We start from the raw sequence: 26,060 nt of genomic DNA on the forward strand, positions 1-26,060 counted from the left end.
AAGTTCATGCGAGACCAAAAATATACACATCTTAAGAAAAATATGACACAAACCATTATTTTACCAAGGCCCAACCGCAACAAAACATATTTTCTTAGAAGCCCACGTAATTCTTTTGGGATTTATTTTTCTTATCTTCCTTGTGAGTTGACGTTAACAGTAAAAACCAATGTTTTGAAAATCGGTTTGAACTGACCAATCAAACCATAAACTGTTAACAAATACTATTCGAACAGATAAAAAAACTGACAGATTTAAAAATTGAAGTTGAACCGTTGAATTGGTCGAAAATCGATCGGTCGAATCGAACCGTAACTTAGCCGGTTTTTTTAATTAGTTGGCAAAATACTGCATTTTGTATGCTGAAGAAAGGGCCAAAGGAGAACGAACCCTAGTCTCACCCACAAATCCACTCACCTCTCTCCTCTCGAGTCTCCACAGTCCACTCTCACCTCTCGCTCTCAGTTCTCACGTCTCCGGTCTCTATCTCGAACTTCCGGCGCAACTTCCGTCCAGCCACCACCACTGTTTGCGCAGCCACGCTCCGTCGCCATGTCAGTCCTCGAAAATCGCAGCCATCGCCAGCACCACTTTCCGTCGCGCAGTTAGGGACTGTTGGCGCCAGCTCTGTTCAACCCTGCCACCCCTTCAGCCATTTCTTGCCAGCCACTGTCCCTATCCCGACCAGATATGCATTTTTCAAACTTCCAGCTTCTAACCCTAGGTATGAATTTTGTTTTTTTTTTTTGTAATATTACACTCACAACACCAATATTCTCTGATTTCTATTACAATAAGTAACTATTTGATTTGGTCAATGTTTTGAAAATCGGACCGGATCAGTCAGTTGGACTGATTTAACCATGAACTGACAATATTAACGATCCGGTCAGGCATATGAAATCGATAATCAGAAAACCGACAAAAAACACCGGATGAGAACCGGCCGGTCAGACCGAACCGGAACCCGCCCGGTTTACACAAAAAAGGGAAGCTCTTTCGTTTCTTTCTCCCGTTCTCCCTTTCTTTCTTTCAGTCAGAGAAATCACACAAACCCAACCGCAAAACCCTAGCACTGTAAGCCTACACCACCGCCACAAGGAGTGGCATACTGCCGCCCTCCGTCGCACTCAAAGTTCGCCATCCGTCATCTAGCTTCCCTCGTGCTCCAAGTCTTCAACCCCTGTTCGCGGTTGCTTCTTCGACCTCGGCGTCCGTCGTTTTTGTCTGCTCAGCGGCGCTTCCGTCGCCGTCTGTTTGCCGTTCACGTTCGCGTCTTCGTTCGCGTTCTTCGCCGTTCGCTTTCGCTCGGCGTTCACCGTTCGAGTTCGCGTTCGTCTGGAAGCCACGTTGCTCTGCTTCAAACTCTGCGACCAACCCGCGCGCTCCACTCAGCCGTCGAACTGCTCTCTGTTGTCCCCACCGTGAGTTCCCTAAACCCGCCACCAGACAATACACTCACACAACACCAATACTCTTCTTCAAACTCTGCAACTTCTGATTTCTATTACAATAAGTAATTGTTTGATTTGGTAGTGGTTTGTATTTTTTTATAGACTAAATTAAAGTTACAATAGTTATGTTCTCTTCTCTATCACATTGAAATTAAGCTTTGAATTCTCTTATTTCGTTTTAATTTTACCGCACTCAACATGTTTGATGAAATGTTTTAACCATATTTCTGGTTGGTTTTATAATTTGTAGCTTTTAGTAACGTAGTAAGTTGATTGCATGTGAAATTAGAATAATTGGATCATAGTAATTAGGAAATTTTAGCTGTACAAATAGCATTTTTGCAGAAAACATATTAGCATGATGATTCCACTTGCATTAGTGTTCTTCTGGAAAATTTTTTAACTGTTATTGTGAACTTGTTAATTTGCTAATTGTTCTTGTGTTCTTCTGTTACTTTTAATTTTTTTTTTTGTTTTGTTGTGATTTTCTGTTCTTGAATTTGTTAAGTTGATAATTTGGTAAATTGTTGGGCTGCTGTTGTTTTAATTTGTCAAATTGTTAGGTTGCTGCGACTTAATTTGTTGGATTTTCTATTTAGGTCTTGTTCTTGTTTATTTGCTAAATTGTTGTTGTGTATTTATTGTTTATTTGCTGGATATTGGTGATCATTGTCTTTGAGATTATTTACTATGCAGGTTTAGTGTCATCACTGTTTTGGAATGTTTTATAATGTACTCATGTTTGTTGCTGTTTTGTAATTGCTGGTTGCAGGTTTAGTGTGATTATTGGTTAATGTTTTGTAATGTTTGGTGCTGAATGCTGATTGTTGAGTTCAGATATGGTTATTTTGACTTGGGTAAAGAGACTTAGGGGCATTTTTTCCTGCTTTATACTGATTCAGATGATTATTTTCAGAGGATGAGCACTTATTTATGTATTTTGAGAAACTGTTTTTCTGTGTGTTATGAACATTTGGTGAAGCCTGTATTGTACCTATTCAAAGCTTAGTTTTACCAGATGGTCTTCAAAGCAACTCATCCAAAATGCTACTGCACAAATCCAAGTCTATTGTCTCTAAAAGCCTGTATGCACCTTCATTTGGTGAAGCCTTTCTAGCACTAGTCCACTACCAACTTTATTATTAATAATGTTATCAAATTTATTTATCCGAGTACTATGTTTATTTTTTAGTTGGATTTATGATAATTCATTTGATATTCTTCCTATTTTTATCAGATATTTCTTTTAACATTTTGTGTACTGATGAAGAATTGTACTTGTTATCATGCTTTCATTTGGCAATTTGCATTTAATATAAAAAGGAAAATCCTAAGAGTAATTCACCACTCCATTAGAAAAACTTCATACTACCTTATACCCTCAACTTAATACTTGCATATTTATAATTTATTTATTATTCTATTCTAAATCGGTTTTTCCGGTTGAACCATCGGTTAGACCGGTTGGACCAGTAAACCAGTGAACCAGTAACTAAAACGGTTTGATGACCGGTCTGGTTCTCAGAACCTTGGATTTGGTAGTGATTTGAATTTTTTCATAGACTGAATTAAAGTTACAATAGTTATGTTCTCTTCTCTATCACATTAATATTAAGCTTTGAATTCTCTTATTTCGTTTTAATTTTACCGCACTCAACATGTTTGATGAAATGCTTTAACCATATTTCTGGTTGGTTTTATAATTTCTAGCTTTTAGAAACTTAGTAAGTTGATTTCATGTGAAATTAGAATAATTGGATCTTAGTAATTAGGAAATTTTAGCTGCACAAATAGCATCTTTGCAGAAAATATATTTGCATGATGATTCCACTTGCATTAGTGTTCTTCTGGTAAATTTTAACTGTTATTGTGAACTTGTTAATTTGCTAATTGTTCTTTGTTGTTGTTCTGTTGTTCTTCTGTTGCTTTTAATTTTTTTGTTTTTGTTGTGATTTTCTGTTCATGAACTTGTGAAGTTGATAATTTGCTAAATTGTTGGGCTGCTCTTGTTTTAATTTGCTAAATTGTTAGGTTGCTGCAATTTAATTTGTTGGATTTTCTATTTAGGTCTTGTTCTTGTTTATTTGCTAAATTGTTGTTGTGTATTTATTGTTGTCTTTGAGATTATTGCTGGATATTGGTGATCATTGATTTATTATATGCTTCATGGTTCCATTGTTTTCTTCTCAAGGAAAAAAAATTCTGTTTTCATTGTTTTGTTGATTGTTTGTTTTGTTTCAGAAATCAATTTCTCGTGATCAATGCTCAAACTCTGAATGTTGTTTTGCTGTTTTTGTTTTGTTTCAGAAATTAATTTCTTGTGATCAATGCTCAAACTCTGAATGTTATTCTGTTTTGTTTTAAGGTTGTGTTTGGAAGAGGTGATGATTTCTGAGTGTTGTTTTGTTTTTGTTTCAAGGCTGTGTTGTGTTCAATTTTCATTTTGTAGAAAATTCTGAGGTATATAAGAATTAAGAAGGAAACTATTTCAATGGTATTACTCTGTTGATTCTGGTCTGCTACAAGCTTGAACATAGAATTGAAGAGAGAAACCCTCTATTATTTCATCATTGGCCTATTTTTGGCATTGTATATCATTGTAGTTTGTTTATTTATAGAACTAGTTGTTTATGATCCCCTTTTGAAGTAAAAAAATGCAGTAGAAGAGTGTTTAGAACTAGTTGCTCTATTCACTAAATTTTTATAGAATCAGGTGTTTATTATAAAATGGTTTTTTCTGTTAAACCATGGTTGAACTGGTTGAATCACGGTTGAACCAATGAACTAGTAAACCAGTAACTAGAACGGTTCAATGATCGGTTCAATTTTCAGAACCTTGGTAAAACAAGCTACGAGCTTACTACCCTGATACCCTGCCTCTGTGAGTTGAGTTTTGCTTTGAATCTTTTGAATTTGTTGCAAACGGAATAGCAGATATAGCTTCGAAGTGATAACTGAAGATGACAGTCAAATGGTACCATCGCCTTCTCTTCCATCTGCGTTTGAAATTTTTTTCTCTCATAAAATGTTAATTTCTTTTTTTTTTATCGATAGGATTCTTCACTGGACTCCAACCCAAGGATCTGTCGTCAATAGCCAAATCCTGAACGAGATTTCGCAGTGCGTCGAGAGCTTCAACGCCGTCAAAGACGGAAGGTGGAAGGCTACCCTCACTTTCTACAGACCCAATTTGCGAGGTTTTTTTTATTTTTATTTAACCCCCTTTCCCTCTCTTGTTCTCTGGAACCCTAACGTTACGATTCTGATTGGCGCCGTAACTTGTAACAGACCCAACGATTCCCAGCGAATTCCCGCGTGATTTTCTGGGGATTTCGCTTTTGGAGCAGCCCAACAAATACTACTTCATAATTCGCGGTAACAAAATAATCCTTGAGGCTGATTCTACTATCTTGACTATAATGGAGAAATTGCAGTCTTATAAATCCAAAGTTGCTCTTAATTTCGAGGTGAATTTACTCATTTACCGTTGTAGTTATAACTGTCTCTGTGGTTTGTTGTTTAATATAATGATGGTGCAGGGAGTGCAGTATAAAATGGGTGACTTTCAGATGAAGGTGGTCAAAGTTGTTCCCAATCAAGGTGAAAGTCTCAGAGGAATTTTGATTGAGGTAACCACTTCTCAATTTTGATTGAGGAATTTTAGTTTATAAGCTAGTTGACCTGATAGTGAAGATACATGTTGTGCTACTTGGATTTTATCAATATGATTATCTCCCTAACTTTTATTGTTAAGTTTGAGGGAACCCGAAAACATACTTGTGTAGACATTTAATTAAGTCAAATTTGGCCTATGCTTTCTGCAGATTGAGTATCTCCCTATCTCATCAATCGAAAAAGCCAAGCCAATTATGGAAGAATTTCTTGAGCTGTGGCGAGAAGTCATGTCTAAAAAATCATTACCAGGGCATTTCTCGCAAGCAGAACCACATTTTGCAGAGTATAAGCTTCCCGACAATTATACCTCACAACATACAGCTATCCAGTATGCTGCTGCGTTAGCCCAACTAATTGCATCAGCACAGTTAAGGGGCTAGGAGGATTCCTAGGTATCTGTCCTCATATGTTAGTTGAAAGTTGAAAGACTTCATCTTTCCCTCGAGGAACAGCCAATTGTTCTAGCCTTGATTGTATTTAGCTGGCTAAACTCCGACACCCAGTGGCAGGGTGATTGGGTTCCACTCAACGAAGGAGACTGTGGTGATGTTCATATTGCTTTGCACTCGTTAAAGGGAACACATGTTCCACTTCTTTAGCGAACTCAAACCAAAATGAAAATATTGTAACTGTATGAGTCATTTTTGTTCTCACTTTTTGTCTGCCAAATATTACAGCGATTGATCCTTATCTTAATATCTTATACCTATTGTTCACGTAGTATTTGTTGTTAGTTATACATCAGTCTTGAATCTTGATTGAACGGAAGAGAGAAGAAAAAACTGGCTTGGCAAAATCTCGACTGCGAACCAAACTAGCAATAACCAATAAGTATATTAAGAGAAAATAACTTGAAAAGGTCATGCACATTTCCTCACAGCTCTATTTGAATTAAACTCTCAACTCACGCAGTGGTTTGCGTGAGTTGAAGTACTCTATTCAATCCGTCAAAATTGTAAAGCGATACACATTCATTTTTAAATATGAATGTGTTCACATCCTATCCGAGCCTGGTCCCAACTCACCTGCCGATTCGATCCCTAAGGAAGAACCCACGGTCGCAGCATACCCTAGGCCCTATAACAGCTTTCCAAACGTCAAAAACTAAACACTCATCAAACCCCTAAAAGGGAAGGGATAACAAGAATTCAAAATCAGCTCCTCCAACAAGCCGTCACTGTATAAAAGGGGAGCAATTAGCTCTCTCATTCTCCAGGATTCTTTAGTTCCTGTCTCACCCAACTCCGCGTCCAGGTAGTCTCTCAACAGAATGCATGCATACACATATACAACCGGTAGTCTTATATCAATTAATTTATTCAATAACTCTATGAACGAGCTATAGCTCAGTACAGTCTTTCCATTATCACCAAGAAGTTGCGAATTCAAGTCTCACTCCTAACTTTGGAAAAAAATAAAATTAGTTATTTCATAACTAAAAATAAAAATAAAATAAAATTACAAGCGTCAAATAGTTTTTTTCTTCCCTCGTTTTGGGTCTTGCCGTCTTGGACTCTGAAATGATTTGGATTAGAAGTAGTTTTGTTTAAAAAAAAAAAAGATTTGAAGTAGTTTGCGGCCGAGGAGCGAACCCGCCAATTTTGGGCCTATAAAACTTGGTAACTGACTGTTACTGAGAGGCCGCATTCTTTGCCGTCAGGTCTCTTCTCTCTCGTGTTTTTAAATTCAAATAGTCTCTTACTCGCAGTGGCGGCTCTGCCTTAAATCATTTCTCTACTTTGCGATCTAATGGATTCAAACCGTTCAAATAATGCCCCAGGAAGGAAGGTTTGTTCCTTTCATACTCTTCAATCAATATATATATATATATATACCAATGCTCCAGGAAGGAAGTTTTATTGCGAAATATGCTTCTTCATGCTTGTAGGTTAAATTCGCACCAAAAGCGCCACCTCGCCGAGCGCCAAAGAAAGAAGTTAAAGCGTATGTATTGTTTGTTTGGAGAATAATTTTTGTTATCCGGTTTAATCTGATGTCACTTTTGATTTTTTTTTTTGTTTCTGTAGTGAACTGGCCGAGGATCATGATGCGGAACAGGCCAAGGATTTGCTTCGGCGCTTCAACGTGTGTTATATGATTGACATTGGATTACTCGATTTTCTCTGACTTGAGATTTTCTTGTTGATATTTTCGTGATCTTTGTTTCAGGAAAGTGCCATGAATGGCAGGCACAAGGTTGAGAAAAAAGGTTTAATATGTTACTCCTCTTGATTTTGAAGTTCTTTGATCCCAGTTTCTTCAACTTTTTGTATTTTAAGCATTCATTTCCTGCTTCCATCATGTTAAGCTGTGTTTGATTGTTTTGTGCTCATCATGAAAACCGGTTCTGATTTTCTATGAATTTGTTAAGAAACTGACAGTCCACGCAATTGTTTCAATCATTTAAATTAATAATGCTGGATTTACTTATAAAATAAGCATGGAGACTAACATTGTAATCTCTACCAGAAGTTGTAGAGAGACATTTATTCATGTAGCAGAGTCAATGTTGCTACTCCTGTACTTCATTATCTTTGTATGGGATTTTGTGTTTATTCGATAGGGACCAGCAATTATAGAATATATTTGCAAGACATATGAAAAGCTACTACTAAAAATCAAAATAATTCCTTCTTAGGGGAAAATTTTCTACTTTTCATTTGAACTCAAAACAAGTTTTATCTGCTGAGATTTAGCTTTACTCTCAGAAATGATTCTGTAATTCCTATGTAAGTTCCTAGCACTACAATAATTAAAATTAAAATTGAACTTGGTCAGCATCTAGTTTGTCTATGTTGAGAGTGGAGATCACATATTTGATATAACGATGGCTGATATAATTTCATTTTCCCTAAAGCAGGGGTAGCATTATTCTTTTTGTTTTCTAAAACTGTATTTTTATCTTTGTGATTTGCAGTGTCAGCTTCACAGATTGCCTTTGGTTATGGAGGCGAAGCAACATCCTTCAAGCCATATCGCAATCCCAGCAGTGGCAGTGACAATTCTGCATTCAGTGGTATGCTACCACCAGTGCATTTCAATTTAGTAGTTTGCTTACAAGTTTTTGTTTTGCACTTTGCTGCAAGAAACTTCCTTACATTAATCATATTTTGTTGATGCTTTAACCACAGGTGTGAGAGAGAAAGAATACAAAGAACCATGGGTAAGTGCACTGAGTGCATAAAGTTGCAGACTTATGTACTTTTTTCTTTGTTTCCTCTGTGAATGTATCTGATGTATTTGGTGGTATAATTGTGCGTGCTTGTTGAATTACAGGACTATTACAGTAATTATCCTGTTACACTCCCATTGAGGAGGCCTTATTCAGGAAACCCAGGTACATTCCAAAAACCATGTTTGGAGAAAGAAAAGAAATTTAGTAAATTACAATTGATGGAATCTTATGTATGATTGGAATTTTTTTATATCAACAACTAGTCTGTTTAGTAAAACAATTTCTAAGAATCCCGAGGTTTTACTTAAGTTACATGCCTACATTCATATATCAATAGTATTATGAATCAACTATTCGTTGAAATATATTTTTCGCTTCCACTAGTGTCACGAATTTATTTCGCTATCACGCTGCATATCAAGAGGCTTTACCTATGCTTATTGTTTTTATAGAACTCCTTGATGAAGAGGAATTTGGGGAGGCTGCAGAATCCAGAACCTTCGATGAAAATTCAACAAATCCAGCAAAGGAGCTTGGCCTTTTGGTAAGTGAACTGAAACTTATGAAATTGAATTTATTAATGATTATAGTAGTTTTCTGACGAGCAATTTGATGGTAGGAGGAAAACCCGGAGACAAGTGTGTTCTTGATCCAGTTACCAGCAGCTCTGCCAGCGATTAAAGGATCAGCTTCTTCTGGAGGCCAAGATGGCAGTGAGAGCTCTTCTAAACCTCAAGGATCCATGAAAAAAGTGAAGCCCTGTAAGTTGAATGAACTACCACCTGGCCTCATGGGCAAAATGCTTGTATACAAGAGTGGTGCTATCAAATTGAAGCTTGGCGATACACTTTATGATGTAAGTATTGCATTCCCTATATAAATTGCACGATATAATCTTGGTGTTAGTTTTTCAATTCTTTTTCTTAATTTTCAAGTATTGAATGTACTTTGATAAGGCGTCGGAAAAACTAATTTGTAAAGAAAACAAGGTGGAAGCATGGTCGAATTCCAAAGTCATGTGATATAGAGGCTCAGTGACACAATGTTACTGAATTGATTCCAAAATGGTTGCAGGTTTCCCCCGGTTCAGATTGTACATTTGCTCAAGATGTTGCTGTTATGAATACTGGTGAAAAACATTGTTGCGCAATTGGGGAGATCAGCAAGCGTGTCATTGTAACTCCAGATATAGATGACATGGTAGAAAATCTCACATTCATTCGAGTATCCGAAAGTGATCTTCAATCTCTGACGTCTCCCCCTTTGTATTTGCGCAGATTAGTGTGACTCGTTGGGTGAAGCCTCCTATTGGTAAGGTGAAGCTGAATTGTAATACAAGTCTATCCTTGGCGATGGTGGAATCCAACGAGACGGGGAAACTCGAGGCGAGGAACACAGCTGGTTTTGGGGCCGTTTTGAGAGATGACAAAGGAGCTTGGGTTAAAGGTTGTGCTGGAAATCTTCCTCCTGAGTGGTCGGTCTGTCACCGGGAGATCTTTTCCATGTGGACAGGTCTTCGTCTTGCTTGGGATTGTGGTGTGAGGGATGTTGTTTGTGAGACTGATTCGCGGGAGGCCTTCATGGCGGTGCAGCAGCACCCGGAGACGGTGCAAAGAGACTATGATGACTTGTTGATGAATATTCAGGAAATGCAGAGTAGAAGTTGGAAGGTAGAGTTTAATCTAGTGTTGAGGGAAGCTAACAATGTTGCTCATCTGCTGGCCGAGAAAGGAGCAGAGGGTAGTGAGAGTGGTGTCGGCAATTACGTGGAGTGGCTGCGGCCTTTGAATTTTGTTCTGGATGCTGTCCGTCGTGATTCTCAAGCCTCTTGAGCTTGGTGTTTAGCTTTCTTTCTATCTTTTCTTTTCTTTTCTTTTCTGTTTTTGACACAATACAGAATGTAGATGTTGTCTATTTCTAGTTTTGTTAATTGTTTAAGCGAGCAATGAAGCATTTATTAGTTGAACAGACTATGGGTTTGTTTGGTTTGAAAGAAGTGGAGGCGAAATAGGGAGGAGGGAAGACAAGTTGCAAATTTTAGTGCGTAATTTATGAGCAAGTTTTGGCACTTCTCTTCTTTTCTTTCTATTTCTTCTTCATTTCTCTTGAATAATACAAAACCTACATGTTTAGTATAGATTACATTTTCATGTAAAAATAATTAATAAATTAAAATTCTATATTTAAGTCATTTAACCAACTGAGTCCAACCAAATCATTTATATCATGCGCACATTTTTCTTCACCTTCCTATGTGATGAGTTTGGAAAACTCTAAATTAATATTTGTGATGACTAAACATTATTAATATGATTAATTGCAAAATTAATTTTGGACTTAATATTGATTAAATTAATTTTGCAATGCAGGTTTTATTTGGGCCAGAATGAATGTTATTGATGCAAGTCCAAGTGAATGCTTTCTTGTGTGCTCAGTGTTTGATTCAAACCTACCAGGAAAGCAAATGCTTAAAAGAAAAACTTCAAGCCCAAGTGTTTCATGAATACATTCAGCATTGATGCAAAAATATTTTGTGTGTTATGGCTGAAATTATTGTTATTTTTATTGGGCCAGAATCCAAACTATCATAAGCCCAATTCTTCTTGCAAGCTTGGTCCGAAATCTTGAGGAAATGGGCATTATGCACTTCTTTGACTAAAACCCATTTCCATTAGTCATGTTACAAGCTTCCAACGGATACAAGCATTATACCATGTGATGGATTCCAAATTTCATTAAATTACCTTTATTACATGGGAAACATGAGAGAGAAATTGACAGCTGAATTGATTGATTGCCATAAGTGCTGCACGCTACCTTATGGAAGGGAAGTAAAAGCAAAGCTTTTAATTAATTTGTTTAATCACTTTGAATTGCTTTTTCTTCACATTCTCTCTTCTCTCTCATCTCTTTCTTCCTCTCTTCGGTTATTACACAGGAAACAATGGCTTCCTTGAAATCAAAATGAAGCTACCGAAGCAAGGGAAGGACAAGCTACAAGTCCATCACAATGATGGCAAGAAAACAAAAAGTATGTTGTGGCTGAGATAATCACCAAATATGGCAAGATTTGGTGAGGCAATCTCGGATCCTCCATACCCAAAAAGAAAGAAGAAGATTCGGCCAGTAGGGAAGATCCTTGGAGGCATGGCTTGTCTTTGATTATGCACAACCACCACAGGGAGTAGCTAGAGTGGCGAAGTGATGGTTGAAGGCAGAGATTGAAGCAGATGAAGTCATCATCATCATGAAGCATCAAGGGCCAGAAATCCATCTTGGAGAAGAAGCCAAGGATGGAGCGCTCGGATTGATGAAGAGTGATGACCAAGGAAGGACTAGAGGTATTTGCATGTTGGTTTTTGCATGAGTTACCTCTTCTCTCTGTGTGGCCGAACCGGTTTTTTTGTTGAAGGGAAGAAGCTGAGCTCGGGGTTGGGTCTCAACTATGAAGGCTTCACTTCTCTATAAAAGAGGTGAACAGTCATGGTTTGATTCAAGGAGTAAGATTTGAGAGTGCAAGGCACAGAGTTCTCAGAGCTACCTAAGCTAGCAGTTCTCTTCTCCTTCAATGTTTTCTGTTTTGTATTTTTCTGTTTAATTTTGTCATGTCTTGAGTCTCATGGAAAAAAAGCAAACAGTGAGGTTTGTATGAAAAAGCCATAGAGCGGAAAAAGGCAGAGAGTGCAAAATTAAAAGAAAAAGCCATAGATGTCTTAGAGTTCCTTTGTACATCTGTGTTGTGTTTCATGATTCTGTGGGAATCCCCTTGTAAGTTGGGTTAGCACTTTACAAGTTGTAATCTGGATGATTATAGTGAAATTCCATCATTGTTGTGATGGAGACTGGATGTAGGCTGCACTGCACTTAGCAGCTGAACCAGGATATATCTGGGTGTTCTCTTCTCTCTCTTCCTACTTCAATTCTGTTCTTATTGTTCAAGATGCAACATCAAAAATGTCTCGTGTCAAATGACGAGACAAAATGAAAATGTCTCGTGCCTAGGGACGAGCTAAAAACAGAAAAGCTTTCTCTAAGTCCAGCAAGTATCAGCAAGCGAAAAGGGGCTAAGATTCAACCCCCCCTTCTCTTAGCCACTGAAACCATCACTATGCTATATCTTTCTTCTTCTCTTTCTTTCTTGTTATTTTTCTCTTTCGTTATCATAATCACCAACACGAATTCCTTCTTGTCATCCCCCTCTTCCTTTTTTTTTCATTGTGTTACAACAAGGATAAGGATGGATGCTCATTAATGGTGGATCTGATTTCCTATGGTGAAAAAAACAAATTCTCATGACAGCACAATTAATATGGTTTGAGAATTTCAATTCATTTGCCTATAAAAGCATGGACGAGGCAAATAGATTATACACAGAGCAATATAATAATATTCTCTTTCTTTCTCTTACTATAAACAAATGCAATTTTCTCTCTTCTTACTTTTAATACTATTTTCTATCTTTATATATATATATATATATATACACATTATAACATATAATATTATTATATATATACAAATCATTATTGAGCTAATTATTTTAATGCTAGAGTCTTATATTAATACATCTATATTTTATATTTAATATATCTTTTATTTATTTCACAACACGTTATCAGCACGAGACTCTGATCAAATTTTTAGGAAGACTCAGGTAACAAATTTTCATTATGTCGAAGCTCTCTCATCTTGAATTCAATGCTCTTGATATATCTGGAAACAATTATTTATCATGGATACTAGATACTGAAATCCATCTTGATTCAATGGATCTTGGAGATACCATTAAGGTTGAAAATAATGCATCCCAAAAGGACAAAGCTAAAGCCATGATTTTTCTTCGTCGTCATCTTGACGAAGGATTGAAAAATGAATATCTTACATTAAAAGATCCTGCAGATCTTTGGAAAGACCTTGAAGAAAGGTATAATCATCAGAAAACGGTGATACTTCCTCAAGCCCGATATGAATGGACACATTTGCGTTTACAAAATTTTAAATCTATAAATGAATATAATTGTGCAATGTTTCGAATCACCTCACGAATGAAATTGTGTGGTGAAAAAATAACTGATCATGATATGTTGGAGAAAACTTTCTCAACCTTCCATGCCTCGAATGTGCTCCTGCAGCAGCAGTATCGAGAGAAAGGGTTTAAAAAATATTCTGAGTTAATTTTTTGCCTTCTTGTTGCTGAACGCAACAATGAGTTGTTATTGAAAAATCATGAAGCGCGTCCAGCTGGTGCTGCCCCATTTCCTGAAGTAAATGTGGCAAATTACCCCAGAATAGGTAAATGGCAAGGTTTTAATAATAAGAAAAATTATGAAAGAAAAAAGAATTATGTTCAAAAGAGAGGATCTCACCAGAAGTGGGATAAAGAAAGGAATATCGAGCAGAATAAATCAACAGGGGATAAGTGTTTCCGTTGTGGTGGAAAGGGCCATTGGTCACGTACCTGTCGTACCCCAAGGCACCTAGTCGATCTTTACCAGGCATCTTTGAAAAAGGACGACAAAGGAAAGGAAACAAATTTTGTTTCAAATGATGCTGAGAACTCCACCACTCATTATGATGTATTTGATTTCTTTGAGGATCATGAAGGAAATATTGGTCATTTGATCAATGATGGAATAGTTTAATATGTGGGATTGTGAAGTATCTATGTAAATAAATAATGTAAAGAACTTATTGTTAAGTTTTATTTTCTATGTATTTAAGTTTCAAATGTGATGTACATAAATAATAAAATATTAATGTTTATGAATTTTGAAATTATTAAATGTGTCAAATTTTAAAATAAAATTTTAGTATATGACATTATTTTATGTACAGTGTTTCTTAGAAAAATAATTCTGATCAAGTATTCAATTTAACTGTGCATACTACTCATTTTATTATTATTTGTTTTTGAAGAGAATGGCAAGGATATGTAATGAAGATGTATGCCTTGCGGATAGTGTAAGTACGCACACTATTCTCAAAAGTGATATATATTTTACCCATCTTGTGCCAAAAGAGAAATATGTTAATACTATTATTGGCTCAGGCAATGTGATAGAAGGCTCCGGAAGAGCTATAATTTTGTTTCCTAGAGGAACAAAATTTATAATAAATAATGCACTATTATCTACCAAGTCTCTGAGGAACTTGTTGAGTTTCAAAGATATTCGCCGAAATGGATATCATGTTGAGACGATGAATGAGGGAAATCATGAGTATTTATGTATCACAACTCATGATTCAAATAAGAAAGTTATATTAGAAAAATTACCCTCACTTTCATCTGGTTTGTATTATACCAAGATTAGTGCAATTGAATCACATGCCATTGTAAACCAGAAGTTTACTAACTCAAATGAGTTCATAACTTGGCACGACCGATTGGGTCATCCGAGAACAACCATGATGAGGAGAATTATTGAAAACTCTCAAGGACATTCACTAAAGAACCAGAAGATTCTTAAAACTAGTGAATTTTGTTGTGCTGCATGTTCTCAGGGAAAGTTAATTTTAAGGTCATCACCAGTAAAGGTTGGATTTGAGTCCCCTGAATTCCTAGAAAGGATTCAAGGTGATATATGTGGACCTATTCATCCACCATGTGGATCTTTTAGATACTTTATGGTCCTAATAGACGCATCTTTGAGATGGTCACATGTGTGCTTATTATCTTCTTGCAACCTGACGTTTGCGAGATTACTAGCTCAAATTATTCGATTAAAAGCACAATTTCCAGAAAATCCAATCAAAGCAATTCGTCTTGATAATACTGGTGAATTTACTTCCCAAGCCTTTGATGCTTATTGTATGGCTAATGGAATAAGTGTTGAACATCCAGTAGCTTATGTTCACACACAAAATGGGTTAGCAGAATCACTTATTAAACACCTCCAATTAATTGCTAGACCCTTGCTTATGAGAACAAATCTCTCAACCTTGGTTTGGGGGCATGCTATTTTACATGCCGCAGCACTTATTCGTTTGAGGCTAACGAGTTACCATCAGTTCTCTCCTATGCAACTAACTTTTGGCCAGCAGCCAAATGTTTCCCATTTAAGAATATTTGGGTGTGTGATATATGTTCCCATTGCACCACCTAATCGCACCAAAATGGGACCCCAAAGAAAATTGGAAATATATGTTGGATATGATTCTCCCTCTATAGTGAGGTATCTTGAGATACAAACTGGAGATGTATTTAAAGCCCGGTTTGCAGATTGTTATTTTGATGAATCAAAATTTCCAACATTAGGGGGAGAGAATAAGCTTCCTGAAAAGGAACTTAACTGGAATGCATCAACGTTGATGCATTTAGATCCTCGATCAGGACAATGTGAACTGGAAGTTCAAAAGATTATACATTTGTAAAGAATAGCAAATTAATTGCCTGATGCATTTTCCGATACAAAGAGGATAACCAAATCTTATATACCAGCGGAAAATGTTCCAATTCGAATTGATGTCCCAGTAGGACAAGTAGCCACTGAAGCAAATTCACGCCAGAAGCGTGGCAGGCCTGTCGGTTCCAAAGATAAAATCTTCAAAAGAGAAAAGAGGCAAATAATATTCCTGTTGAAAAAGACATAGTAGAGACACCTGCAGTTGTCCAAAATTCTTATATAACGCCAGAAGACGTTCAGGTACCTGAAAATTGTGAAAATGACGAGATCTCAATAAATTATGTCTTTACAGGAGAGAAATGGGACCGAAATAAGACAATTGTCAATGAAATATTTGCATATAATGTGGCATTAAATATCATGCATGAAAGTAAGGATCTTGAGCCAAGATCAGTCGAAGAATGTTGACAAAGGAATGATTGGCTAAAATAGAAAGAAGTCATGAAGGCTGAATTAGACTCACTTGCAAAACGTGAAGTCTTTGGACCTGTAGTCCGTACACCTGAAGATGTAAAACCTGTTAGATATAAGTGGGTATTTGTGAGAAAACGAAATGAGAAAAATGAAGTTGTGCGCTATAAAGCCCGACTTGTGGCACAAAGTTTTTCACAAAGGTCCGGTATAGATTATGAAGAAACGTATTCCCCTGTAGTGGATGCGATAACATTGCGTTATTTGGTCAGTTTAGCTGCATATCATAAACTGCATATGCATTTAATGGATGTGGTAACAGCCTATTTATACGACTCATTAGATCGGGATATCTATATGAAAGTCCCTGAAGGACTAAAGATATCTAAACCATCCAATGAATATTCGCAAGGGTTATACTCAGTCAAATTGCAAAGATCTTTATATGGTCTAAAGCAATCTGGACGAATGTGGTATAATCGTCTTACTGAGTATCTGGCTAAAAACGGATTCAAGAATGATGATATCTGCTCATGTATTTTCACAAAGAAAACTACATCTGGGTTCATTATAATTGCTGTGTACGTTGATGATTTAAATATCATTGGGACTCCTGAAGAGATTCCAACAATTATAAAAACTCTAAAAGAAGAGTTTGAGATGAAAGATCTTGGAAAGACTAAGTTTTGTCTCGGCCTGCAGATCGAGCATATAAAAAGTGGGATCGTTATTCATCAAGCAACATACACAGAAAAGATCTTGAAAATATTTTATATGGATAAGTCACATCCATTAAATACTCCAATGAACGTAAGATCTTTGGATGTGGAAAAGGATCAATTCCACCCTAAAGAAGAGAATGAAGATATCCTTGGTCCTGAAGTACCATAACTTAGTGCCATTGGAGCGCTAATGTATCTTGCTAATAATACGCGACCTGACATATCATTCCCGGTGAATTTACTAGCAAGATATAGTTCCTCTTCAACCAGAAGACATTGGAGTGGAATCAAGCAAATCTTTCGATATCTTCATGGAACGGTTGATATGGGATTGTTTTATCCCTATGGATCCAAGTCACAATTAGTTGGCTATGCAGATGCTGGATACTTGTCTAATCCACATAAAGGGAGATCTCAAACAGGATATCTGTTCACATATGGTGGTACAGCTATATCATGGAGGTCCACGAAATAGATGATAGCAGCAACCTCCTCTAATCATGCTAAAATACTGGCGATTCATGAAGCTAGTCGTGAGTGTTTTTGGCTGAGGAGTTTGATTCAATATATTCTGTCATCATGTGGACTAATTGATAATAAGATAGCTCCAACTATCCTGTTTGAAGATAATACAGCATGCATTGCTCAACTTAAAGGTGGATACATCAAAGGTGATAGAATAAAGCATATTTTTCCCAAATTCTTCTTCACTCATGATCTTCAAAATCAAGGGACAATTGATGTCCAACAGATCCGCTCAAGTGATAATCTGGCAGATTTATTTACAAAGTCACTCCCAAAATCCTCTTTTGAGATATTGGTACATGAGATTGGGATGCGCCGATTTCGAGACATTAAATGATGTCGGTATGAGGGGGAGACTGTACTCTTTTTTCCTTGGTCAGGTTTTTTTCCATTGGGTTTTTCATGACAAGGTTTTTAATGAGGCAGTCCCCATCACAAAGGATATTGTACTCTTTTTCCTTCACTAAAGTTTTTTTTCCACTGGGTTTTTTTTAGTAAAGTTTTAATGAGGCATATTCCTAAATGAGCATCCAAGGGAGAGTGTTACAACAAGGATAAGGATGGATGCTCATTAATGGTGGATCTGATTTTCTATAGTGAAAGAAACAAATTCTCATGACAGCACAATTAATATGGTTTGAAAGGTTGAATTCATTTGCCTATAAAAGCATGGACGAGGCAAATAGATTATACACACAACAATATAATAATATTCTCTTTCTTTTTCTTACTATAAACAAATGCAATTTTCTCTCTTCTTACTTTTAATACTATTTTCTATCTTTATATATATATACACATTACAATATATAATATTATTATATATATACAAATCATTATTGAGCTAATTATTTTAATGCTAGAGTCTTATATTAATGCATCTATATTTTATATTTAATATATCTTTTATTTATTTCACAACACATTGGAATTTTTTCTCCTTCTTCTTTTTTCTCCTTCTCCTCCATCATTTTCATCATCATGATCATCATCATTATAGTCATTATTATTATCATCGTTATTGTTATCGTTATCGTCAATTTTTATAATATTGATGACGTTGCCTTACCCAAAATTGATTTGGATGTGATTTTGTTGATAATTCAATTATTTTTGTGTTATTTTCAAACTGAGTTTGTGCGTCGTAATCATTAAGTAATTTCGGTGTATTTCTGAATTAATTGAGGTGCATTTGTCCTCGTTCACTTAGGTTTGGTGTAATTAGGTCATCGAATGTAATTGTAGTGATTTTGATGTCATTTAAGTCATATCGATGATATTGTCTGATCCAAAATTGATTTGGAGGTATTTTTTTTAATGATTCAATATTGTTTGTGTGCTTATTTTCGAAGTGAGTTTGTGTGTTGCAATCGTTATTTAAGTAATTTCGGAATATTTCTGAGTTAATTGAGATGTATTTCGGTGGTATTCTTCTGATAAATTCTGCACAATTCAAAACTCTTTCTCTTTATATTTTGTTTCTTCTTTTTCATCTATTTCTTCATCTTCTTATTTTATTTTCTTATAATTCTTCTTATTTTACTCTCATAAGAAGAATAAAACCATGAAAAAGAAAAAAAATAAATCAAACAGAAAAGAAGAAAAAACAAGGATAAAAAATTGTTCTTCTTTTCTTGTTCATCTTTTCTTTCTTATTTTACCTACTCATAATTCTTCTTATTTTACCCTCTTAACAAGAATAAAAACAAGAAAAAAAATCAAATAAAGAAAAAGGAACACATAATACTGTAAAATCACTTAATGGATTTAGATGTACTTTTGTTCATGATTCAATCTTGTTTGTACACGTTTTCAAACTGAGTTTGTGTGTCGTCATCATTAAGTAATTTCGGTAAAAAAAAATTAAGAAATTTATGTATTATTGTTAAGAAATTTCGGTGTATTTTTATTCTTATAAGTTCTGTATAATTTAAAACTCTTCCTCTTTTTCCTCCTCATCTTCTTCTGCTTTTTTTTCTTCCTTTTCATCATCATCGTCTTTTTTTTCTTATTCATCTTTTTCTTCTTGTTTTACTCTCTTAACAATGATAAAAACAAAAAAATCAAACAAAAAAAATACATAATACTATAAAATTACTAGAAAGAGGATGAACCTACATTCATTCAACTAAAATAAAGAAAGAAATCACGAGAAAAAGAAGAAAAAATGCAGCATGAAAAGAAGACATTTCTGTGCTTTTGTAGCAAAATTTTGGTGTAAAAACTAAGAAATTTTTGTGTTATTATTAATAAATTTTGGTGTATTTTTATTCTGATAAGTTCTGCATAATTTAAAATTCTTCCACTTCTCCTCTCCTCATCTTCTTCTTCTTATTTTATTTTTTTCATAATTCTTTTTGTTTACTATCTAAAGAGGAATAAAAAAAAAGAAAAATCAATGCTATAAAATTACTAGAAAGAAAAAGAAAAAAAATACAACAATTAAAGAATGACGATGGAAAAAAAACAAACGAAAAAAAAAGAAAAAAACATGATGAAGAAGAAAGAAGAATGCAAAAAAAAAAGAAAGAACGCAAAAAAAATGATATGTTTGCATTAATAAAACACGCATGTGTACATATTTGATTAAATCATATAATGATTCGTAATATTCTTACACAAAGATGTTATCATTAAAATAGTCAACTAACGACCGATACTCAAGCACAAAACTCATAGTAATTAACGATTTTGTAACAAAATTATTTTTTTAACAATAAAAATTAGTGAATGTATGTTTGTTTTCTTTAATATTAAATAATTTGTTTCTTAATAAATAAGAATATAATTTAGCTTTTATTTTTTAAAATTCTAAAACAAAGTAATCTTTTTGCTATATTATTTTTTAGGAAAATAAAATTATTTAACAAGTATTATATCTAAATATTAAATACTCTACCGATGCAGGTAGGGTAGAGATAAAAGAAGTGAGAGTTAAATTCACAACCTTCTTGTTACGGCCCGGCCCAAAAACAGCGCGGGTCGACCCGACCCGAGCCATACCCGACCCAGACACGCGCCCTCCACCCGACCCGGACACGCGTCCAGTACGACTCACACACGGCTGCAGGACAGCGTCCTTGGGAATATGGGCCTGTCCCATGAGGGGCCCACTACTGACATGTATATAAGGGGGGGATTGGCTCTCCCCCCGAGGTACGTCACATTCTTTCACCTCGTCATTCTGCTCGCCTGCACATTACTGACTTAAGCGTCGGAGTGTCTTTGCAGGTGGCCCCCCCTCGTCCATTCACCGATACGAGTGCTCGTCAGCTCGGCAAATCCGCAATCAGTGCGACCAAGGCTAGGGCGTCCTCACCTATCCATCCCATCACTTACACACCCGACCTGTCCAGGATCCGACGACTGAACATTGGCGCCGTCTGTGGGGACGTTGCCTAAATGGAAGTCGCGCTAGGTCTCGGCGACCGAGCTCGAGCGGCTGAGGCGGAAAGGGCGGCCTCCGTCGCCTCGCAGAGGGGAGGGCGGAGATCCCCCCAACAACGCACGAGAACACGACCCTTCGGGGGAACGGGCGCTGACAGCGCCATAATAATGCAGGAGCTACGCCACAGAGTCCAGAACCTGGAACGACAGCTGGCCGACCAGGAGCGGGACGGACGGCTTACCGATCCCAGCTACACCCCGTCTCATGAAGAGGAAGACTCTCACCAAAGCCGCTCGCGCCGTGTATCCGCATCCCGGACGGAAGCGGAGAGCACGCGGGAGGAATCACCCGTAAGAAGAAGACGAAATGACACAATCATCTATTCCCGCGGCAGAACGACCCGCCGAACGACAAGAGGTCGCGAAGACGAAAGAACACGACAACCTGTGATAATGGGCGCCACCCCGTTCCACCGATCTGTCCTCGAGGTCCGGCTGCCGAAACACTTCGACAAGCCAACGGACATGAGGTACGACGGAACTCAAGACCCTCTAGAACACCTCACGGACTTCGAGGCCAGGATGAATCTAGAGGGAGTAGGCGACGAAGTAAGATGCCGCGCCTTCCCGGTAACCCTAGCAGGACCAGCGATCAGATGGTTTAACGGCCTCCCTCAAGGTTCCATCTACAATTTCTCAGACATCAGCCGCGCATTCCTGGCTCAATTTACAACGCGAATAGCAAAGGCCAAGCATCCTATCAACCTTCTCGGGGTAACCCAGAGACAGGGAGAGCCGACCAGGAGGTACTTGGATCGGTTCAACGACGAATGCTTGGAAATCGACGGCTTAACCGACTCGGTGGCCAGTCTCTGCTTGACGAACGGCCTCCTCAACGAGAACTTCCGGAAACACCTTACCACGAAGCCGACAATGCATGAAATCCAAACGGTGGCCAAGGAGTACATAAACGACGAGGAAGTCAGCCGAGTCGTGGCTGCCAATAAGCGGCAGTCCGGTTATGGCCAGGCTCGGCAGTCCGGTGGAGACGGTGAGAGAGCAAAAGAAAAGGCCAGGGAGGAGGCATCAAACAGGGCACCTCGACCGTTCCCCCGGGTCGGGAAATTCAATAACTACACTCCACTCACTCTCCCTATTGTGGAAGTATACCAGCAGATAGCGGAGAAGGGAATTCTTCCGAAGCCCCGACCACTTAAAGACCGAACGGGAGGAAATAAGAACCTTTATTGTGATTACCACAAGGGTTATGGCCATCAAACGCAGGACTGTTTTGACCTGAAGGATGCGCTGGAACAAGCGATAAGGGAAGGAAAGCTAGCAGCGTTCTCCCATCTCATCAGGGAGCCGAGGAGACGTTATCGCGACCAAGATGAAGAATGCAAAGCCCGTTCGTCCAAACGGCGACAAGAACCCGAAGACAGAGACCACGGCCTCACTGTGATAAACGTGGTAACGGCAAAAAACGCTGCACCAAAATCACGGTCGGCGCACAAGAAAGACGCCAAGGTACTGGCGATCTCATCCCTGCCGGTGCAGAGCTCCAAGAGACCTCCATCCATTTCCTTCGGCCCGGAAGACCAATGGTTCAGCGACGCCCCGGAAAACCCCCCCATGGTCATAACGGCCAGGGTGGGGACCGGCCTCGTCAAACGAATCCTTGTCGACACAGGAGCTGATTCAAATATCATGTTCCGCAACGTGTTCGACGCACTCGGCCTGAAAGATGCCGATTTAACGACTCACCAGCACGGGGTTATCGGGTTAGGCGACCACTTCATCAAACCAGACGGAGTCATTTCCCTACCAATCTCGGTGGGGCAGATCCAAGGCCGAAGATCGGCAATGGCCGAGTTCGTAATTCTCCGAGATTCCACAGCCTACAACATCATATTGGGAAGAAAAACAATCAATGATTTTGAGGCCATAATCAACACCAAGCTGCTAGTTATGAAGTTCGTTACCGATGAGGGATCCGTAGGGACCATAAGGGGAGACCTCGAGACGGCGGTCGCTTGCGACAACGCCAGTCTCTCCCTTAGAAAGAAGTCCAAAGAAGCATCCGGCGTGTTCCTAGCCGACCTTGATGCTCGAGTAGACGACAAGCCGAGGCCGGAACCGGAAGGGGATCTGGAAAAGTTTAGAATTGGTGACGAAGTGGAGAAATTCACATTCGTTAACAAGAACCTCCCACATGAGTTGAAGGAGCCCTTAATCGAAATGATAAGAGCCAATAGTGACTTATTTGCCTGGACTCCCGCCGACATGCCGGGCATAGATCCAAAAATCATCTCACACCATCTAGCCGTCAAGCCGGAAGCACGCCCAGTGGCTCAACGGAGGAGAAAGATGTCGGCGGAAAGAACAGAGGAGGTAGCCAAGCAAACGGCCGGCCTCCTAGAAGCAGGCTTCATACGGGAAGTGGACTACTCGACGTGGCTCTCAAATGTGGTACTGGTGAAAAAACACAATGGCAGATGGAGAATGTGCGTAGACTACTCTGACCTTAACAAGGCATGCCCCAAAGATTGCTTCCCCCTCCCCAACATAGATGCACTCGTCGACGCCGCGGCAGGATACCGGTATTTGAGTTTCATGGACGCCTACTCCGGCTACAATCAGATACCGATGCACCGACCAGACGAAGACAAGACGGCGTTCATAACGCCAGGAGGAACCTTCTGCTACAAGGTAATGCCATTCGGCTTGAAAAACGCGGGGGCGACATATCAAAGGTTGATGAACAGGATATTCCACGACCTCATAGGGAAAACGGTTGAAGTATATGTGGACGATATCCTGGCAAAAACAACACGACCTGACGACCTCCTAAATGACCTGGCAAGTGTATTTGCGTCCCTGCGCCAACACGGTATGAGGCTAAACCCCCTCAAGTGCGCCTTCGCCATGGAGGCCGGCAAGTTCCTGGGATTTATGATAACTCAGAGAGGGGTAGAAGCTAACCCAGAGAAATGCCAGGCAATACTTCAGATGAAAGAGCCCGGGCTGTATCAAGGACGTCCAGAGGTTGGCAGGACGATTGACATCACTTTCCCGGTTTCTCGGAGCCTCGGCGGCAAAGGCCCTGCCATTTTTCAACCTCATGAAGAAAGGGATGGCGTTTGAGTGGACACACGCGTGCGAGGAGGCCTTTCAACACTTCAAGGAAATCCTGGCGGCACCTCCCGTTCTCGGGAAGCCAAGGGACGGGGAACCACTATACCTATACCTCGCTATAACAAGCGAAGCCCTGGCCGCAGTACTGATACGGGAGGACGGGAAAGCCCAACAACCAGTCTACTTCATAAGCAGGGCCCTACAAGGAGCAGAATTAAGATATAGCAAGTTGGAAAAGCTAGCCCTGGCACTCTTAACTTCCTCGAGAAGGTTAAAACAATACTTCCAAAGTCACCAAGTGGTCGTCAGAACGGACCAAGGGATCCGGCAAGTTCTCCAAAAACCCGACCTAGCGGGAAGAATGATGACTTGGTCTATCGAACTCTCTCAATATGACATACGGTACGAGCCCCGGCAAGCCATCAAGGCGCAGGCCATGGCGGATTTCTTGGTTGAAGTAACGGGAGATCCAGGCGAAGACATGGGTACACGGTGGAAGCTCCATGTGGACGGAGCCTCCAACCAGACCTTCGGAGGTGCCGGGATCATCCTGGAAAGCCCGATTGGGGTTGTATACGAACAGTCGATTAGATTCGAATTCCCCATCTCAAACAACCAAGCAGAATATGAAGCCCTCATAGGAGGCTTGACCCTAGCGGCGGAGGTCGGCGCAAGAAGACTGGAAGTATGTAGCGATTCCCAAGTCGTCACTTCCCAAGTAAACGGCAGCTACCAAGCCAAGGACCCCTCGTTGCAGAAGTACTTGGAAAAGGTTAAAAGCTTGAGCCAAAAGTTCGAAGAGGTCACGGTCCAGCATGTGCCCAGGGAAAGGAACACACGGGCAGACCTCCTATCAAAATTGGCCAGCACGAAGCCAGGGGAGGGGAACCGGTCTCTCATCCAAGGCATGACAAGGGAACCGGCAATTGCACTACCCATAACAACCCTAAGTTCTTCATGGCTAGACCCCATCACCAACTTCCTAGAACACGGCCAAATCCCTGGTGACGAAAAGGATGCGGCGAAGTTAAGGAGGGAAGCGGCCAAATACGCCGTCATCCAAGGACAGCTGTTCAAAAAAGGGCTTAACCAACCCCTACTGAAGTGCCTACACCCCGACCAGACGGACTATGTCCTCAGGAAAGTCCATGAGGGTTGCTGTGGGCACCATATTGGAGGCAACGCCCTAGCAAGAAAATTAATCCGAGCTGGGTACTACTGGCCGTCGATGATGGCAGATTCCAAAGAGTTTGTCAAAAAGTGCATAAAGTGCCAACAGAACGCCAACTTTGCCAAAGCACCGGCCTCCGAGTTAAGCTTGCTAACGACCTCCCGGCCATTCGCTCAGTGGGGAGTCGACCTCTTAGGGCCTTTCCCAGTCGGCCCTGGGCAGGTCAAATATCTCATAGTGGCAATTGATTACTATACCAAATGGATAGAAGCCGAACCACTGGCTAGCATATCCTCATCCAATTGCAGGAAGTTCATGTGGAGGCAGGTGATAACGCGATTCGGGATACCGGAAGCCATCATCTCGGACAACGGCACGCAATTTACTGACAAAAAGTTCACGGAATTCCTCAATGGCCTGGGTATAAGGCAAAGGTTCTCTTCGATAGAACACCCTCGGACGAACGGACAAGTGGAGTCCGCCAACAAGGTTATCCTTTCAGGACTAAAAAAGAGGTTGGACAATAAAAAGGGTGCTTGGGCCGATGAATTAGCAGCGGTTCTCTGGTCCTACCGAACAACCGAACAGTCATCTACTAAAGAAACTCCTTTCCGGCTGACGTACGGTGTGGACGCGGTAATACCCGTGGAGATCGGGGAACCAAGCCCGCGGTTGCTCCTAAAGGGAGTGGAGGAAGCCGTAGAAAAAGGACCGACCCCTGGAGAAGGCAAGCTAGCGGCCAACTGGGAAGGCCCGTATAGGATCAAGAAAGCGATGGGAAAGGGAGCCTTTAAGTTAGAAAGGCTCGATGGCAAGGAGGTCCCGAGGACATGGAACGCGGACAACCTTAGAAGATTCTACTCCTAGAGGACGGAGCGACATGTCGGCTAATCTAGCTAAGTAGTAAATTTGTCATTTATAGTAACTTTCGAGTCCTTTATGTGGTTACCGAATAAGATATACTTGTGCAAATTCTCCACCCTATTCTATCTCCGTTTTTCA

At 39.3% G+C, this 26,060-nt stretch overlaps 2 protein-coding genes across 8 annotated transcripts; both read left to right on the top strand.

Annotated features, from left to right (window-relative positions):
* The first annotated feature begins 1,025 nt into the window (after window positions 1-1,025).
* Window positions 1,026-5,845, top strand: LOC130970201 (mediator of RNA polymerase II transcription subunit 20a-like). 5 transcript variants are annotated; one of them, XM_057896201.1, is made up of 6 exons: window positions 1,026-1,424; window positions 4,287-4,428; window positions 4,509-4,651; window positions 4,743-4,921; window positions 4,994-5,083; window positions 5,279-5,845. In XM_057896201.1, the coding sequence occupies exons 2-6, from the start codon at window positions 4,415-4,417 to the stop codon at window positions 5,507-5,509; spliced, it is 657 nt and encodes a 218-aa protein (XP_057752184.1). In that variant the 5' UTR covers window positions 1,026-1,424; window positions 4,287-4,414; the 3' UTR covers window positions 5,510-5,845. The 5 variants fall into 5 exon arrangements, with proteins under 5 accessions (XP_057752184.1, XP_057752217.1, XP_057752209.1 ...); XM_057896234.1 differs by having other exon boundaries at window positions 5,003-5,083; XM_057896226.1 differs by having other exon boundaries at window positions 4,386-4,428.
* Window positions 5,846-6,267: 422 nt separating this feature from the next.
* Window positions 6,268-10,437, top strand: LOC130962502 (uncharacterized). Of its 3 annotated transcripts, none has more exons than XM_057888721.1 (12): window positions 6,268-6,383; window positions 6,838-6,917; window positions 7,018-7,073; window positions 7,157-7,214; window positions 7,299-7,338; window positions 8,047-8,145; window positions 8,261-8,292; window positions 8,406-8,466; window positions 8,757-8,848; window positions 8,924-9,160; window positions 9,379-9,504; window positions 9,582-10,437. In XM_057888721.1, the coding sequence occupies exons 2-12, from the start codon at window positions 6,879-6,881 to the stop codon at window positions 10,134-10,136; spliced, it is 1,395 nt and encodes a 464-aa protein (XP_057744704.1). In that variant the 5' UTR covers window positions 6,268-6,383; window positions 6,838-6,878; the 3' UTR covers window positions 10,137-10,437. The 3 variants fall into 3 exon arrangements, with proteins under 3 accessions (XP_057744704.1, XP_057744697.1, XP_057744693.1); XM_057888714.1 differs by having other exon boundaries at window positions 6,359-6,383; window positions 6,824-6,917; XM_057888710.1 differs by lacking the exon at window positions 6,268-6,383 and having other exon boundaries at window positions 6,778-6,917.
* The last annotated feature ends 15,623 nt before the right edge of the window (window positions 10,438-26,060 follow it).

This window comes from Arachis stenosperma, chromosome 1, assembly GCF_014773155.1.
Source record: "Arachis stenosperma cultivar V10309 chromosome 1, arast.V10309.gnm1.PFL2, whole genome shotgun sequence".
In the NCBI taxonomy this organism is placed as follows: domain Eukaryota; kingdom Viridiplantae; phylum Streptophyta; class Magnoliopsida; order Fabales; family Fabaceae; genus Arachis; species Arachis stenosperma.